A 20,087-nucleotide genomic window follows, 5' to 3' on the forward strand; every position below is an offset into this window, starting at 1 on the left:
AACAACATACTGCATACGTGGACAGTTAAGTAACATTTGAATACTAAAACAAACTCTAAGCTTATATATATTATATATTTTCCTGCATGTGTATTTCATTCATGGTCTTTAGCTTTTTATTTTGAGCTGCTCCTTATGATACATATGTGGAGTTGGAATCTCTGAGCCATACTTGCTGAGATGTAATAGATGGCTGCTGCCTAACTTCAAATGCCTAAAGCCATCCAAAGAGTACTTCAAACAGATAATATTACAACACAAACAAATTTTATGTCCTAATATATCAGCACCAAGATCAGCTGAGAGGGGCATCCCCTTAGAGTCTGTTTATATGAGCATTATTGAACGTGTCGTCGTAACTGCCGTCTGCGTCACTTCTGCTGTGCAGCAAGCTACGTTAATTTAAGTATTAACTGTATTTTTCTTACTTGTCACTTCTTCTGCCATGTGTTTTTGCTTTTAGGAAGCTTTAATTGCCGAGTACTAGTAATAGTGTTCCATAGATTTCGTGTTTGTTTTGAATAGAGGCAGAGAGAGTCCCTTTAGTCAGCCATAGTGCCAGTAGTGTCAGTGTCGTCGTAACTGCCGTCTGCTTCACGTCTGCTGTGCAGCGGGCTACGTTAATTTAAGTATTAACTGTATTTTTCTTACTTGTCACTTCTTCTTCCATGTGTTTTTGCTTTTAGGAAGCTTTAATTGTCGAGTGCTAGTAATAGTGTTCCATAGATTTCGTGTTTGTTTTTAATACAGTCAGAGTCCCTTTGGTCAACCATAGTGCCAGCAGTGCTAGTGTTTGTTTTCTATACAGTACAGAGACAGGTAGTGCTATTTTCATTGTTTTCTACAAGAAGTGGCTAGCAACCTCAGTTTAGTCAACAATCAGCCGTCTTTAGTGAATTAGCAGCCTAGTTAAAAGTTGATTAACTCTCTACAGTAAATTGATTTCTTAGGATGGATAGGATGTGTGACTGCTGTATCCGGACGCAGGAGGAGCTGGCCACTGTTCGCGAACAGCTGACCGTGTTGATGGCCGCGGTCAGCCGTCTTCAGGCTGCTGCCTCAGAGTGTAGCAGCAGTGGGGAGTCTGGTGCGTCGCATGGTACACCCCAGGTGTTACATGCTTCACCCACTGTGCCTGCTGTCGAGTCATCTTCGCAGGTACCAGGCGCGGTTGGGCCACCCTCTCCCCAAGGGGAGTGGCGGGTTCAGCGGCATTCATGGCGCACGAGGCGGAGGGTCAACGTCGAGGCTGGCCGTGTGGCATCGCCCGCTCTGCCGGTGAGTGGACATGTGGCTGCTCCTTCAGCAAGGTCCAAGCAGGCACACGGGGGGAGGGGTTTATTAGTTATTGGGAGCTCCAACGTTAGGCGGGTGATGGAGCCCCTTAGGGAAATAGCGGAAAGGTCGGGGAAGAAGGCCAGTGTTCACTCTGTCTGCTTGCCGGGGGGTCTCATCTGAGATGTGGAGGAGGCCCTGCTGGCGGCGATAGAGAGCACTGGGTGCACCCGACTGCAAATTGTTGCTCATGTCGGCACCAATGACTCCTGCCGTCTGGGTTCAGAGGTCATCCTCAGTTCGTACAAGCGGTTGGCGAAATTGGTGAAGGCAGAAAGCCTCGCTCGCGGGGTGGAATCAGAGCTAACTATTTGTAGTATCGTTCCCAGAACCGATCGCGGTCCTCTGGGTTGGAGCCGAGTGGAAGGCTTAAACCAGAGGCTCATACGATTCTGCAGAGATCTGGGGTACAAATTTCTCGACCTCCGCTATCGGGTGGAGAAATGTAGGGTCCCCCTGAATAGGTCAGGCGTGCAATACACGCCGGAAGCGGCTACAAGGGTAACGGAGTACATGTGGAGTGCACATGTGGGTTTTTTAGGTTAGAGAATTCCCTCCCTAGGCCCGACAAGACGCCTCCTGAGACGCGGCAAGGTAGGAGTAGGTAAAATGCAACAGGGAATAACAATATTAATGTGCTAATAGTAAATTGCAGGAGCGTCTATAGAAAGGTCCCAGAACTGCTCTCATTAATAAACGGTCACAACGCCCATATAGTACTAGGGACAGAAAGTTGGCTGAAACCAGACGTAAACAGTAATGAAATCCTTAACTCAGATTGGAATGTATACCGCAGAGACATGCTGGACAGTGAAGGGGGAGGCGATAAGAAGTGCAATAGTATCGAAGGAAATTGATGGAGATCCGAAATGTGAAATAATTTGGGTGAAGGTCACGGTTAATGCAGGCTCAGACATGGTAATTCGATGTGAATCTTCAGGTTTTGGCAGCGCAAAGACTGTTTCATTAAGTTTCGGGTGTGCATCTGCAAGAAATCTCCTTCTTCTTCTAATATTACGGCTGTGTAACGTTCAGCCATCTTCAGAGTGAGCCGCAAGACTGCCGCTCCAGTGCTCGCTTCGTCCCTTTATACTGTTGTACTGCGCGACTGCGGCCACAGATGCAAATGCGCCAGAGACGTTGGTCGGCGGCAGAGACGTGCATAATGCGCGAGTTGTATCTATGACCCCGCAGTTGATCTGTGTTGGCATATCGATATATCATTTTGAGCTGCACTGTAACGACGTCTTTGCGAGTTTATTACAGCAAATGCCGGATTCCATGCTTTGTCAAGATTGAAACCACTATCTCTATTAATTAAATTCGTCGTCAAGCGAATTTCAATTGCCTCCTTCGCTCTGTGAGTCAAAGTTTACTAATGAAGGCAGCCGAGTTTCTTATGTGGTGAGTACACCATCCTGCCACCGTTCTGCCCAGACAATGAGTGTTCTCTGAACTTTGACTCACAGAGTGCATATTATTTTTGACGAAATCAGTCTGCAAGATGAACTTTCCCACTTACAAAGAGTGTTTGAAGACAATGGGTACTCTCCACAACAAATACAGAGGGCACTGAAAATGAAACCGAAAGAGGCCACAAAGAAAGCAGAAGAAGATGAAGAAACCTTTAAATTGATGGCCTTCCTGCCATATGTGGGTAGCCTCTCGTCAAAAATAGGACGCATTCTCGGCAGACACAAAGTAAAAGTGATTTTTCGTCCTCCATCCAAGACAGCTGCACTCGTGGGCTATGTCAAAGATGATTTGCTGCTCCAAAAATCTGGAGTTTACAAAATTCCATGTGAATATGGCCTTTCTTACATCGGACAAACAACTCGTACTGTCCAAGAAAGATGTACAGAACACCGGAGGTACACACGACTTTTACAACCTAAGAAGTCGGCAGTGGCAGAGCACAGTGTTGATAATGGTCACAGTATGTTGTACGACAACGTCGAAATCTTGGCAACTATATCATCCTTTTGGGACTGGATAGTGAAGGAGGCAATTGAAATTGGCTTGACGACGAATTTAATAGAGATAGTGGTTTCAATCTTGATAAATCATGGAATCCGGCACTTGCTGTAATAAACTCGCAAAGACGTCGTCACAGTGCAGCTCACAATGATATATCGATATGTCAACACAGATCAACTGCGGAGTCATAGATACAACTCGCGCATTATGCACGTCTCTGCCGCCGACCAACGTCTCTGGCGCATTTGCATCTGTGGCCGCATGGGCAGTCGCGCTGTACAACAGTATAAAGGGACGAAGCGAGCACTGGAGCGGCAGTCCTGCGGCTCACTCTGAAGATGGCTGAATGTTACACAGCCGAAATATTAGAAGAAGGAGATTTCTTGCAGCTGCACACCCAAAACTTAATAGAACATGGTAATTGGATGTCTCTATGGGCCCCGTGGCTCAGCAGCTGTTGTGGCTGAGCACCTGAAGGATAATTTGGATAATAAATGTTGATGGTGTTAAGACAGCAACCAGCCACAAATTTACTTTGAGTTCCTTTATTCAAAGGAAACCGTTACCGGTTTCGAATCGTTGCGATTCATCATCAGACGGTTTACACGCTTTCTTTCTACATTTGGTGTGTTTTTATAGATTAATTGTCGTGAAACGTCGGTTTCGAGTGTTTGTTTCCATAACGTTCATCCAATCGATGTAAATGCATTCGCATTGCATCCTCGTTGTTGCACACGTAATAGTTCTCACTGTACACTTTAGATCTGTCCGCAGCGGACAGATCTAAAGTGTACAGTGAGAACTATTACGTGTGCAACAACGAGGATGCAATGCGAATGCATTTACATCGATTGGATGAACGTTATGGAAACAAACACTCGAAACCGACGTTTCACGACAATTAATCTATAAAAACACACCAAATGTAGAAAGAAAGCGTGTAAACCGTCTGATGATGAATCGCAACGATTCGAAACCGGTAACGGTTTCCTTTGAATAAAGGAACTCAAAGTAAATTTGTGGCTGGTTGCTGTCTTAACACCATCAACATTTGTCTTCAAAAACAGCCACGGTCTCCAACATGTCATCATATGACAAAATTGCATTTGGATAATATTTCGAGTAGATTTCCCCACCATGTTATAGTTCTGGGTGGAGATTTTAATTTACCGGATATAGACTGGGAGACTCAAACGTTCATAACGGGTGGCAGGGACAAAGAATCCAGTGAAATTTTTTAAGTGCTTTATCTGAAAACTACCTTGAGCAGTTAAACAGAGAACCGACTCGTGGCGATAACATATTAGACCTTCTGGTGACAAACAGACCCGAACTATTTGAAACAGTTAACGTAGAACAGGGAATCAGCGATCATAAAGCGGTTACTGCATCGATGATTTCAGCCGTAAATAGTAATATTAAAAAAGGTAGGAAGATTTTTCTGTTTAGCAAAAGTGACAAAAAGCAGATTACAGAGTACCTGATGGCTCAACACAAAAGTTTTGTCTCAAGTACAGATAGTGTTGAGGATCAGTGGACAAAGTTCAAAACCATCGTACAATATACGTTAGATGAGTATGTGCCAAGCAAGATCGTAAGAGATGGAAAAGAGCCACCGTGGTACAACAACCGAGTTAGGAAACTGCTGCGGAAGCAAAGGGAACTTCACAGCAAACATAAACATAGCCAAAGCCTTGCAGACAAACAAAAATTACGCGAAGGGAAATGTAGTGTGAGGAGGGCTATGCGAGAGGCGTTCAATGAATTTGAAAGTAAAGTTCTATGTACTGACTTGGCAGAAAATCCTAAGAAATTTTGGTCTTATGTCAAAGCGGTAGGTGGATCAAAATAAAATGTCCAGACACTCTGTGACCAAAACGGTACTGAAACAGAGGATGACAGACTAAAGGCCGAAATACTAAATGTTTTTTTCCAAAGCTGTTTCACAGAGGAAGACTGCACTGTAGTTCCTTCTCTAGATTGTCGCACAGATGACAAAATTGTAGATATCGAAATAGACGACAGAGGGATAGAGAAACAATTAAAATCGCTCAAAAGAGGAAAGGCCGCTGGACCTGATGGGATAACAGTTCGATTTTACACAGAGTACACGAAGGAACTTGCCCCACTTCTTGCAGCGGTGTACCGTAGGTCTCTAGAAGAGCGTAGCATTCCAAGGGATGGTAAAGGGCACAGGTCATCCCCGTTTTCAAGAAGGGGCGTCGAACAGATGTGCAGAACTATAGACTATCAGTTGTAGCAGAACTACAGACCTGTATCTCTAAACGTCAATCAGTTGTAGAATTCTGGAACACGTATTATGTTCGAGTATAATGACTTTTCTGGAGACTACAAATCTACTCTGTAGGAATCAGCATGGGTTTCGAAAAAGACGGTCATGTGAAACCCAGCTCGCGCTATTTGTCCACGAGACTCAGAGAGCCATATACACGGGTTCACAGGTAGATGCCGTGTTTCTTGACTTCCGCAAGGCGTTCGATACAGTTCCCCACAGTCGTTTAATGAACAAAGTAAGAGCATATGGACTATCAGCCCAATTGTGTGATTGGATTGAAGAGTTCCTAGACAACAGAACGCAGCATGTAATTCTCAATGGAGAGAAGTCTTCCAAAGTAAGAGTGATTTCAGGTGTGCCGCAGGGGAGTGTCATAGGACCGTTGCTATTCACAATATACATAAATGACCTTGTGGACGACATTGGAAGTTCACTGAGGCTTTTTGCAGATGATGCTGTGGTGTATCGAGAGGTTGTAACAATGGAAAATTGTACTGAAATGCAGGAGGATCTGCAGCTAATTGACGCATGGTGCAGGGAATGGCAATTGAATCTCAATGTAGACAAGTGTAATGTGCTGCGAATTCACAGAAAGATAGTTCCCTTATCATTTAGCTACAAAATAGCAGGTCAGCAACTGGAAGCAGTTAATTCTATAAATTATCTGGGAGTACGCATTAGGAGTGATTTAAAATGGAATGATCATATAAAGTTGATTGTCGGTAAAGCAGGTGCCAGACTGAGATTCATTGGAAGAATCCTAAGGAAATGCAATCCGAAAACAAAGAAAGCAGGTTACAGTACGCTTGTTCGCCCACTGCTTGAATACTGCTCAGCAATGTGGGATCCGTACCAGATAGGGTTGACAGAAGAGATAGAGAAGATCCTACGGAAAGCAGTGCACTTCATTACAGGATCATTTAGTAATCGTGAAAGCGTTACGGAGATGATAGATAAGCTCCAGTGGAAGACTCTGCAGGAGAGACGCTCAGTAGCTCGGTACGGGCTTTTGTTAAAGTTTCGAGAACATACCTTCACCGAGGAGTCGAGCAGTATATTGCTCCCTCCTACGTATATCTCGCGAAGAGATCACGAGGATAAAATCAGAGAGATTAGAGCCCACACAGAAACATACCGAATCCTTCTTTCCACGAACAATACGAGACTGGAATAGAAGGGAGAACCGATAGAGGTACTCAGGGTACCCTCCGCCACACACCGTCAGGTGGCTTGCGGAGTATGGATGTAGATGTAGATGTAGATAGGTCAAATTTTAGAGAATAATCCACATCAGTCATAAAATTTCAACCCCGGACATTTTCACGATTCCAGATATTACTCCGGACAACATTAGAAAACTAGGACCATCTGGGCTAATCCTGGATGTATAGCCTACTTACTCAGCATTGGAAAAATGAGTGAATACCTCAGTGCACAATGTAATTCATTTAATCTCCTCATTAACCCTGAGCAAGCGATGTGTAGATGGCAAATGATATTCATAGACCTATCATTTAAAGCTAGTTCTATAAACTTTCTTTGCAGGCTTTCACAGGATAGTGTGCATCTATCTGCTGCAAAGTGTTAAATAACTATAATCCAGTAGCATTTACAATTACATGCATTTTCTAAAGTATGATATTCAGTATCATGTCACACTTCCTAACATATGAACACTAATCCATGAAAAACATAATACTTCTAAAGCTATTATAATTTTTCCTAACATATAATTTTTAATGCTTATTACGCACCATAAAAGATGTCTATTCAGTAAGGAATATAATTAGTCCATACAACTTTTATCTCACCACAACAAAAATGCCTTTGTTTTAATGTTTGGCACATCAACTTAAATCACATTTGTGACACTGTCTCCGTGGAAGTCTGCACAATTTTTAGAGGTAAAGGTGGATAAATGGGCCCCCACTTTGTTTTTATTTGTAACACCCTTTATTTTTAGTAGAATCACCTGAAATTAACATAAATCATTTCTCTAGTATTTCCTGCAATAGTTACGACATGTTTTGGTTCAACTTTTTAATATTTAAAACAAAATTTTTATTTTTTCCTGATAGTCTGCATTTTGTTGCATCAAGAATTTGTGCTGGTAATATGGGCCCCAAGGTAGTTTGAGATAAAAAGAAAAAAAAATTGAAAAAAAATAATTTTATTTAATTTTTGTGTATAATGAAAGAAAGATTTACTCTGAACATTGTTAATTAGTCAACTGGTGGAATGATTTTCACAGCCTACACCTAGTCTACTTACAATAGTCACACACATAAGCATCTTTTTCGCAAACAGCGCATTTGTTGTGAGCCCACATCTCACAGGCTATACACTGGACCCAAAGTTCACCTTTTGTGTCCTTTGAAAAAAACCCCTTCACAAAATAGACATACAGCGTCATCAACATCAGGAATAGAAACACCAACTTCAATGTCTGGGAGAGATTCTCCCGAATCAAAACCTACACTTGCCTCTTCACCTTCTTCATCTGATTCATGTTCATACACTAACTTATTTCTCCTACCTGTTCTACAATTTGGTTGTTTTTCATTGCCACCATTCTTCATTGTACAGGTCTTTTCTTTTCCGTCTTGTTTCTTCTTAGTTTTCTTATTTTTCTTTTCTTCAGCCTCTTCTAGTGCACGTTTATAAGGAGAATAAGTTACAACAGCACAAGTAATGGGTTTACGGCCTTTGTTTGTCAATTTTCTTTTTGGTCTTGGTATCAGCAATACGTCTTTGGGAGAAACATGACCAAAACATTGTTGGGAAGAACATCCTGAGGGCCCAGCTTCTCGCAAGTCTCTTGCAGATGGTGTAGTTAATGTTGATGATGTGCCAGGATAAATGCATTGAGCTGATTGACTTAAAGGCTTGTCCTTAGGAGTTTGCCCTTTACTGGCTTTCAGAGCATCTACAGTCAGACTTTGAACATCAATATCCTCAGAGGGAGCAAAGTCAGTGTCATTAAACACTTTGCGATTTACAAGAAAAATTCCTGTGACTCTGAACCCTGAAATGGCTATTTCAGCTGTTTGACATTTCAGGAATGCATTCCCATGTAGCTCAGCAATATCATATGGTCCAAGAGGCCTATTGTTGTGCAGCATCCATTACCTTATGTAGTCACTATAATGATTCTTAAGGGGTCCCATGAAGTTCCTATCTAGTGGTTGCAGCTTGTGTGTACTGTGCGGAGACACGCTAACTAGTGTAACATGGTGTTCACGAGCTATGTCAATTACGTCAATATTCTTTGTGTGGGTATGGTTGCTATCTAAAATAAGCCAAATAGGATCATCTTTTGATGGCTTTCTTTTAGAGATAAAATGGATTAACCAATCACTGAAAAGGTTGCTCTGAATCCAACCAGAGGGATGACACCTTCCTATAGAGCCAGGTGGAGCCGCTTTAATCAGTGTATCCTTCATATTTTTTCTGGGGAAAATTAGCATTGGTGGGACGAAAGTACTAGATGCTCTCATGCAGAACACACACGTTACAAGTGATCCTCTTTCAGCTGCAGATAATGCACCAACTTGCCTTTTTCCCCTCAGGCTACGACACGAGAAATTTTGCTTTGAACGACACTAAGGCCTGACTCATCTACATTAAAAACTCTGTCCACAGGATATTTGTAGTTACTGAACGCAGCCTCAAGTAAATTGAAGAAATTGTCGACAGCTTGTTTATTAAACCCATTAGCATGTGAAATCGAAGTTGCGGATGGTTTCAAAATAGACAGAATATTTTTGTGCCGTGACATAAAATGGTCAAACCAAGCTCGACCAGCAACTTCGCCCTTTACAAATGGATGAGGGATTTTACTTCTTGTGCAAAGCTGGTAGGCCATGCGCCTGACATCATTTCTGGTAAGACCGTAGAATTTGGATTCCATAATGAGAAGATATTTAACCAGTTCATCCTCAAGTCCCTGTGGTAAAACTGGTGGATGGCCCAATTTAATATTAACTATTTCTTTGACCGGTTTATCGATTCGTGAAATCCTCTGGAGCATAGAACGAGGGACAGTGTACACTTTAACCGCTTTTTTTAACCCCCTTTTTTTCTCTTTAATAGCTACAATAGCATTTGCCATATTTGCTTTGTCCCACGATTGCTGTTTCGATTTTTTGGGGGGTACAAGATGTCTTCGAGGCATCGGAAACATAAAGAGTAGAAATATTTGTAAATGGTCCCATAAAATCTGATTGATTTTACGGGGCCCATAATACCAGCAGCAAAAGGGGCCCATATATCCACCCTCGCCATCTTGGGAAAAACTATTGTGCCTACGGCTAGTTTGGTTCGCAACCGACATTAATTAATGTAAAACGGCATCCCAACAACAAGCCAAATATGTACCTTTCCTTAGTTTTACTAATAGCACGTTAGAAATTTGAGTTTTATTCATTTAAACACTAACCTTTCAAACATGCTCTCCACTAGAATTCGTGGCCTGTACTTCCAAATATGTAGGGGGCTCATAATACCAGCAGGGGCCCATTTTTCCACCTTTGCCTCTACTTGTTAGAATCAACCATCTCTTTTTACACAACACATCATTTTGAAATTTGCTTTGATCTTCTGATGACTTTATCAGACTGTAAACAGCAGTATCAACTACACCTACATCTATATCCACAATTTGCAAATGGCCGCAAAGCATGTGGCAGAGTTATGTCCTATTGTACCAGTCATTCGGGTTTCTTCACTTTCTATTCACGTATGGAGCACGGGAAGAATGATTGATTGAATGCCTCTGTGCGTGCTGCAATTATTCTAATTTTTTCTTCAGGTCCCTATTGAGCAATGATAGGGGGTTGTAGTATATTCCTAGAGTCATCATTTAAAGCTGTTTCTTGAAGCTTTGTTAGTAGACTTTCTCGTGATAGTTTGCATCTATCTTCAAGAGTCTGCCAGTTCAGTTTCTACAGTATGTCTGTGACACTTTTACATGGATTAAACAAACCTGTGAGCATTCATCATGCCCTTCTCTGTATAGATTCAATATTGCCTATTAGTCCTATTTGGTATGTGTCCCACACACTTGAGCAATATTCTAGAATGGGTCACACAAGTGATTTGTAGGCAATCTACTACGTAGACTGATTGTATTTCATGAGTTTGCTACCAATAAACCCAAGTCTACCAACAGCTTTATCCACAACAGAGCTTATGTAATCATCTCATTTCCTATCCCTACAAACTTTTACACCCAAGTGTTTGTATCAGTTGGCTGATTCCAAATATAGCTCCTTGATATTACAATCATTGGCTAACACGTTTTTTGATTTTGTAGAGTGCACAATTTTGCATTTTTGAACATTTAAAGCAAGCTGGCAGTCTTTACACCCCTTTGAAATCTTATCAAGATCTGACTGAATATTTATGCAGATTCTTTCAGACCGTACTTCATTATAGATAATTGCATCATCTGCAAAACTCAAAGCTACTATTAATATTGTCCATAAGATCAGTTATATACAACATGAATAGCAAGGTTTCTCAGTACACTTACCTGGGGGCACACTTTAAGTTAATTCTACACCTGAAGATGACTCTCCATCAAAATAACAAGCTGTGTCCTCCTTGCCAAAATGTCCTTAATCCAGTCATAAATTTAGCTTGATACCCCATGTGAACAAACTTTTGACAATAAGTGTAGGTGTAGCACTGAGTCAAATACTTTTCAGAAATCAAGAAATATTGCATCTACCTGACTACCTTGATGCAAAGCATTCAGTATGTCATATGAGAAAAGTCTGAGTTGGGTTTCACATGGTCGATGTTTTCAGAACCAATGCCAGTTGGCATGGAGGAGGTCATTCTGTTCAAGAGACCTTATTACATTTGAGCACAGAATATGTTCCAAGATTCTACAATAAATCGATGTCAAAGATATTGGATCATTTCTACTACCCTTCTTATAGATGGGTGTTACCTGTGCTTTCTTCCAACTACTCGGCAAAGTCTTTTGTTCAAGGGATCTACAGTGGATTATGGTTAGGTGAGGGTCTACCTCAACTGAAAATTCAGGCACTGGAGCTTAGTTCAATTTTAACAATTTCAGCTGCTTCTCAACACTGCTATCACTAATACTGATTGGACTCATCTTTTCACTGGTATGAGGATTAAATTAGAGCAATTATCCTATATTGTCCCTTGTAAAGTCAACAGCTCATGGTCTTGCGGTAGTGTTCTCCTGGGTCCAATTCACTGCCTCGAGATGACTGGGTGTTGTTGTGTCGTCTTCATCATCATCATCATCATCATTCATCACCATTACGGTTGGAGGAAGGCAATGGCAAACCACCACCTCTAGGATCTTGCCTAATACAGCGGTGTGGGTCTCCCACATTGTCCCTTAAGTTCCTCAGAGTATGGGACCGCATCATCATCATCATCATCATCATCATCATCATTCCTTAGTAAAAGAACATTTGAAAACAGTTATGCATTTCAGCATTTGCTTTGTTACCGCTAATTTCAGTTCCTGTCCCATTCATTAGGGACTGGACCCTGACTTTGGTGCCACTAACAGTCTTTACACATGAGCATAATTTCTTTGGATTTTGTGAAAGATTATTTGACTACATTCTGCTATAGTAGTCACTGAAGGCTTCACAAATTGCCCTCTTGATATCTGAACATGTTTGGTTCAGCACATTTCTATCTGCATCATCTAAGAGGGTAGTTCAAAAAATTGTCTCCTAAACTGTTTACATCGATTAAAAACAGCAGAGTGCCTATTAACACTTCTTGGGGAATCCCAGATATAACTTACGTTTCACCAGAAGACTTCAAACCAACTACTACCAACTGTGACCTTCCTGACTTGAAATTACAAATCCACTTGCATATGTGAGACAACACAGTAGAGCAAAAGTAATTCAAGTCCCGGTATTTCAAGGTTCTGTGTAATTCAAGCTCATCTTACAAAAATTAAAATTTTACATAAAACCTGAGTAAAAACTTGTTTTCATATGTTGTCCACATTAAGTTTTACGCACTTTCAAATGTGCTATATTTTTTTTAACTTCCTTTCAATACAACTGAAATTGTCCCACTTAGTGCTTTTATTCATAATGCACAGAAATAACCTTGGCCTCAGACTTCTAATGCACATTTATATTACAGAAGGACAGCTACAATTCGGTTTTGAGGACTGTGCTTGCTCTTTCTTTGTTGACCCTTCACTAATTGGGACCACCTGACAATCAATTGTACAGTGCATACCATCCTTATTGTTACTCCTATTGTTCTGCCTACTCATTAAAATACAGGTCGCCTAAGTAACAATACAATACACATTTTACAACATTTGCTGAAAACTGGTGTATGTACTGTAGCTATTTGTGTAGTAGCATCCATACTGTAGTGTGTCAAGTTAATTTTAAAGTGTTATATGTATGTACATGTAACTGTGTGCTTCTTACTGTTTTAATTCATACATTACAATGAATGACAGCAGTAAGAGAAAGTTTGTGCCATTGAATGCGAATCTGCAGGATTTGAAAAGACTAAACAAACGAGAGGCATTGAAAAACAAAATTGCTGCCGAGTATGGAGTTGGTGACGTGACAATTGGAGATTGGCATAGAAACAGAGGCAAAACTGAGAAGTTTTCATCAAACAAGTGTTCTATTTCATGATTTGAAGAAAAGTCAATGAAGAAATCTAAGTATGAAAAAAATGAGTGAAGCTTTGTTTATTTGGTTTACTTAACAAAGACAAAAAGGAAATCCAATTTAAGGGCCTACTCTACAACAAAAAGCTGTCTTTTTTATAAATGAGTTAAAGGAAGGAGAGGACAATTTTACTGCAAGTTCAGTATAGTTGGATAGCTGGAAGAAGCGATACGGTGTAAGGCAGCTTGAAATTTGTGGTGAAAAACTTTCTGCAGATTCTAAAACTATTATACAATTTTGTGAGAAATTAAGAAAAATTATACAAGAAGAAAATATTACTCCTGATCAACTGTATACCTGCGATGAAACAGGGCTACTTTATAAAATGCTTCCATCTAAAACTCTAGCCTCAAAGAAGAAAAGGCTGTCCCGGGCTACAAAGAACGTTAAGAGAGGTTAACAGTTCTTGCTGCAGTGAATGAAAGTGGAGACCATACACTGAAGCTGCTGGTAACCAGGAAATCTGCTAACCCCAGATATTTAAAAATTATCACTGCTTTGAACTGCCTATTACAAATGTCCACCACAAATCTGCTTGGATGAACAAAAATATTTTTAAGAAGAGGTTTTTCGAAGATTTTGTTCCGGAAACTGAAAGATACCTAAAGAAAAAGTGCTTGCCTTCCAAAGCAATCTTAATGCTTGACAATGCTGGTTCACACCGTAGTTTGCTTCAAACACTTCTACAAACAGAAGGTGAGGAAATCAAAAAAAAATTTTTAAAAAACCTACAATGAAAAATATAGTTTACTTGAGAGCCAATTCATGGTCTGAAACATAAGCAGACACACTAAAAAAGTCATGGAACCAGAGTTTACAGAGTGAAACAAATACCTACAGTGCAGACGAAGATAACTTACTGTCGGCAGAACTGATGAAAAAGCTTGCTGGATGTGAAAATGCAAATGCGCGTGATATTTCAGATTGCATGAACAGTGATGAACAGGTTGAAGTGACCAATCTTGCAATTTTTCAAATGGTTAGTGAACCCGCTGCAGGCAGTGATGATGAGGAGCTGCCTGAAATTTACCGATGATCAGTCACATCAAGGGTTTGGCAGCGCTTGATGTAGCATTGCATTATATCGAGCAGCAAGCGGAAGACACTCCAACTGGCACTATGTGACATAACAGGTAAAAAATGGGGTTGTATTTTGAAACAAAGGACTATGAGCAATTTCTTTAAAATATGACTTATATTTTCGCAAATTGGAAATGTGTGTCCATATATGTACATATAACACAAGTATGTACTTATTATTATTTATTTTATGGCCTTCATTGGACCACTGTAGTCAAAAATACAAAGTTCTAAACAAGTTGTTACACATGGATACAATTTGGTTCAACAATAACTTAATATATTTAGGTAATATAATTATTAGAGGCTATTCTTATATGAAAGGTGTTTTGCTCTTCTGTCTGCCCAATATTTCTTCATTCTTTCAGATATTTTCTTTCTTTCTTCATCTGAGACAACTCTTCCTGTACTCCTTTTATTGATTTTCATATGTAGTCTGGTTTGCGGGTCTTGCAGTATTCTGTTTTCTCTGTCTTGTTTTTTAGGTCATCTACTGTAATTTGAAGTTCTTTTATATCTTCCTTAATTTCTGTGATCCATTTAATGTCGCTCTTGCTATTCCACAATTTTTGTATTATTTTTTTACTAATTCTGTTTTCTGGAGTTCTCATCAGATGTCCAAAGAATGAGATGCATTTCTTCCTGATTGTGCTCATGACTGGTTCTATTTTCTTATATACTGTTTCATTTGATGCTATTCTCCAGTGTCCATTTATTTTATACTGTTTATTTATACATGTCCTAATTATTCTTCTTTCTATTTTTAGTATTCTGTCAATTTCTGCTGTATTAGTTGTTTTGAAGATAGTTTCAGCTGCATACGTTATTTCTGGTTGTGTAACTGTTTTATAGTGTTTTAATTTTGCATCTATAGATAGGCTTTTTTGCTGACGCAAATCGTAACCCTCTTCTGCTAGATGGTTCTGAATTGCAGCGTGTAACGTGATAGTGTGTAACATAACCACGTCAGTGAGTGAGAAACAGTGTGTTGTTATCAAGGAGAATTGCCTCAATTTAATCCTCGTACCACAAAAAAGATGAATGAAATAAATATTAGAGTCAGTGGTGCTGAGAAACAGCTGAAATTGTTACAATTGAACAAAGCTCCAAGGGACCGATGGAATTTTGTCAGATTCTACACTGCATTTATGACACAGTTAGCCCCTCTTCTAACTATAATCTATCATAGAACCCTTGAACAAAAACCCATGGCCAGTTCTTGGAAAAAAGCACAGGTCACACCCACCTACAAGAAGGGTAATAGAAGTTCTCCAAAAAATACCATCCAGTATCCCTGACATCGATTTGTTGTAGAATCTTAGAAAATATTTTGAGCTCAAACATAATGAGACATCTTGAACAGAATGACTCCTCAATGCCAACCAGCATGGATTTCAAAAATATCAATCATGTGAAATCTAACCTGCACTTTTCTCATATGACATACTCAAAGCTTTGGATCAGTGTAGTCAGGTAGATGCAGTGTTTCTTGATTTCCAAGAAGCATTTGACTCAGTACCACACCTACACTTACTGTCAAAAGTGTGATTATATAGGGTACCAAGTGAAATTTGTGATTGGATTGAGGACTTTTTAGCAGGCAGGATGCAGCATGTTATCTTGGATGGAGAGCCATTGTCAGATGTAGAAGTAACTTTGGATGTAACCCAGGGAAGTGTTTTGAGACCATTGCTGTTTATGTTGTATATTAATGACCTATCATACCATATGAACAGCAACATCTGAATTTTTGCAGATGATGCAGTTATCTACAATGACGTACTGTTTGAAAGAAGCTGCTTAAATATAGAATGATCACATAGGCTCAGTAGTGGGTAAAGAAGCCAGTTTTAAATCACTACGAATATACAACAATCCCCTATGTATCACTCACTTAGGGATTATGAGGATAAGACTGGAATAATTACTGCATGCACAGAGGCTGTCAAACAATCATTCTTCCCATGCTTCATAGGTGAATGGAATGGGGTGAAACTCTAATAACTGGTACAATGGAATGTAGCCTCTGCCATGCTCTCATGGCAGTTTGCAGATAACCGATGTAGATGTAGTTTCAAATTCAAATAGTTTGCTCACACAGGGGAGTACTCTCTCCCTCGGCATGACAATGCCAGACCACACACAAGTGCTGCGACATCTGCAACAATCCACTGCATTGGGTTCACTGTTATCAAACATCTTAAATAACTGTCCAGACTTGGCTCCATCCAGTATTCACCTGTTTCCAAAACTTAAAGAACACCTTCAAGGACTTCACTTTGATAGTAATGATGCAGTGCAAGCGGAGGTGAGATTGTGGGTCCATCAACAAAGTCAAAAATTCTACAATGATGGTGTCAACAAATTTGTTTTTTGTTGTGACAAATGTGTTTGTCACCAGGGTGACAATGCTGAGAAATAAGTACGTTAACATGAAGAATACAGATGTATAAGGTTAATAAATTTTGTTTCATTTAAAAAGCTGTAAGGGTTTTCACATACAAAATTCAGAGGGATTACTTTTCAGGATACCCTTGTACAGGGAATCTTATATACCCTGGACGCCAGTAGAGGAAGAAGTTTATCCTTTGCAGATCTGAAGGCTTGACATATTTTCTTTGTTGATCTGAAAACCGATCTGGCATTATGTTTCTGTAAAATCTGACTGATCTAATAAGATGTGATTTTTATCATTGTCCCTAGGACTTTTATTTGGTGGCAGAGTTCTATTTACTCCTTTCCTGCATAGTCATTTTTCTGGAAAGTCTGCTTCAGATGTTTCAGTTCACCATGTAGGTGTCCTGGTGTGCAATTTCTTTTGGCTCTGTTGATGAGAGTTTTCATGACACCTCTTTTTTGTGTGGATGGTTGTCGGAGGTCTTATGTAAATATCTGCTACCAACGCACCAATGGCAGACAAGATACTGGGAAAACAACTCACCTGCCCATCATCCTCGCTCACTGCCTCCTCTTCATCTTCTTCATTCTCTGTTTTATCAATATTGTATGTGACAGGCCCAAGATAATCTTCTGAAGGCGAAGATTCCTGAAACAGTTGAAAGAAAATGCTACATAAGACGAGAGATAGGATACAAAACACACTTTCAAGCAAAATTACAGAAAAATAATGAGGCCGCTTCCTTTGGTTTCAGGCTAACAAACGCCTTTGAGGAAGTGATTCCTGCTATGAATATGCTACTGTACAAGCATCATACAACAAATGTATTGAACAACACTGCTGCTCAAATGTAAAACCACTACAGTTGTCATTATCATTATCTTCATCATACAGTGTAGTGTCTATTGGCACATTCCCAGCAATACCGCTGTCCCCATTTGATCCTGTTCCAGGCCAACTGTTCTATAATGTAATCTCTTATCCTTTTCATTTCATCCAACATTTTTGGGATACTCCTTACTATGTTGTTCTGTCTTTCCAGTGTACTTCAATAGCTGTTGTTCAGATTCCTTTCCCTCATAGTATATGTCCCATCCAGTCATGTTCCCTTTTCTTAACCAGGTTTAGGAGACGTCTTTCTTCCTTTACTCTTAGCAGTACACGATTGACCAAAAAGTTGTTACCACCAATATGAAGTATATATTTGAGTGGTGCCTCATCTGTTGTACATGTCCAACAGAACAGACACCACTCATGACAACATTGCTGGTGCACACATTTATATGAAATAGAGAATGGGGAAAGAAAGGAAAGGAGTGGGGGAAATTCGTGAATTCCAGCCCTACAGGGTCTTGTGGAATGCAATCGTGAAAGTTGAAAATTTGTTCCGGACTGGAACTCAAACTCTAACTTCCCATGAGCAGTTGCCTTAACCACTTTGGCTATCTGGACACAATCCCTGACAAACTCAAATGTTCAGCTTATCACGCATTGCAATGCAATGTCCCTTGTTCACTAACCCCTACTCACAAATTACTGATTCCCACAGGAGTTCAGATGATGATAGTGCATCCGAACTGAAACAAGGATCGAGAGTTCGTCATGCTCTTACAGGAATGTATATATTTGAGAGGTGTCTGATCTGTCAGACATGTCAACCAGAACAGATGCCACTCATGATGATGTGGCTGGTACATAACAAGATGCCACTCACGATGATGCGGCTGGTACATAACAAGACACCACTCAAATATATACATTTCTGTAAAAGTGTGAGACAATCAACCAACGCTCATTTAACTGCGGATGCACTAATATCATTTGAACTTCTACATAATTTGCGAGCAGGGGATTAATGGACGAGGGATGATGCAGTGCAGCATGTGGTAAGCTGGAAATTTAACTTGATTTGGGACTGTGTCCATACGGCTGAAGCAGTCAAGGCAACAACTCACGAGATGCGATAAATCCATGTTAAAGTCCCAGTCCAGCACAAATTTTCAACTTCTGCTATTGCACTACCACACTGCCCTATGAAGCTGAAAGTCACAAATTCCCACCCATCCCTTTCCTTTCTTTCCCCATTCTCTGTTTCATATAAAACCAACCAGATGGACGTGTCCAGGTCACCCCCAATAGTAAAAATTATATTCCAGCAACAGTTTCATAATGATCCTCAAAGCCACTTTACTGCCCAACGACTGCATGAGAAATTTGTGCACTTCGAGTCTGTGACTAGTGACTGTAAAGGAAACAGTGGACACCCAGAAAGGATTTGGATGGGAAATAATGTTGTAAATGTTTTGGGCAGAATGATCAGGAGTCCAGGAATGTCATGTACAAGATAAGCATCAGAAACAGGAATCTCATGGACAAATGCCTTAAGAATTCTCCAGCTTGAAATGGGAGTGAAGCTGTACAACATTCCAATGATACAGGCCCTATCTGACACTGATAAAACTGCTCATGTATAAGCTGCAGAAGTGTTATAAGAAATGATACTCGCGGAGTCTAATGTTGCGCTCTTTATGTTAAATGATGTCACATTTCATGTCTGTGACAATGTGAATAACCACTATTCAGTCATTTGGAGAGCAGACAATCCCCATGAACTAAGAGAGCACACTCAGTCCTATCCAAAAGTTTAACTTATCAGTTAACATGCCCCCCAAATATCTATACTACTTAACAGAATGTCACCTGGATGTTGATGGAATGTCACACCACAGCACATAACAGAGCATTTACCCTAGAGAGAATGTAAACACAGCATCGTATTGGTTGGCAGTAACAGATACAGCAGTATGTGCAGCAGTAGGTGACACTGTAGCATGCACACAAAAAAGGGGGAGAATATATATTTTTTTCTTTTGGCATTTAAGGTCTCTCAACCAGCAACAGTTTTCTGCAGTAGGATATTTCGTACTAATCCAGTGGAGGTCCTAACTTGCTCCCACTGAACGGGAAGTGCAGTAAGTCAAAACAGGTGAATTGAGCCTTGCATTCTGTTTTTATCATAAGTTTTTGACATAAAAATTTTCAAAAATTATTGTATTTGTGCATTCTTCAGAGGGATCAGAAAAAAATTGTTTAATATTTGCTACTGTCTTTTGAATGCATGGTAATAAAACATTCAAATTCACAATACTGATTTGTGTATTGACAGTGTTCAGTAAGATGTAAGCAGGTTTTGTTTACCAATAGGGTAAAACTACTAGAAGGTGCAGTCATGCCTTTGTTGAAAGCTGATAACTTCACCAGTTTTCAACAATCTGCACAAGACTGCAATGTACTACTA

The 20,087-nt window shown here is 40.1% G+C and overlaps 1 protein-coding gene across 3 annotated transcripts in view; it reads right to left on the reverse strand.

Moving 5' to 3' along the window:
- Positions 1-20,087, reverse strand: part of LOC126210584 (zinc finger protein 501-like) — a 299,013-nt gene that overhangs the window by 183,844 nt on the left and 95,082 nt on the right. For all 3 annotated transcript variants that reach the window (XM_049939852.1, XM_049939851.1, XM_049939853.1), the window contains one exon: positions 17,333-17,437. In XM_049939852.1, coding sequence (XP_049795809.1) covers positions 17,333-17,437 — 105 coding nt within the window. The remainder of the gene's footprint in view (positions 1-17,332; positions 17,438-20,087) is intronic.

The sequence above is a fragment of the Schistocerca nitens genome, chromosome 10 (genome assembly GCF_023898315.1).
Source record: "Schistocerca nitens isolate TAMUIC-IGC-003100 chromosome 10, iqSchNite1.1, whole genome shotgun sequence".
In the NCBI taxonomy this organism is placed as follows: domain Eukaryota; kingdom Metazoa; phylum Arthropoda; class Insecta; order Orthoptera; family Acrididae; genus Schistocerca; species Schistocerca nitens.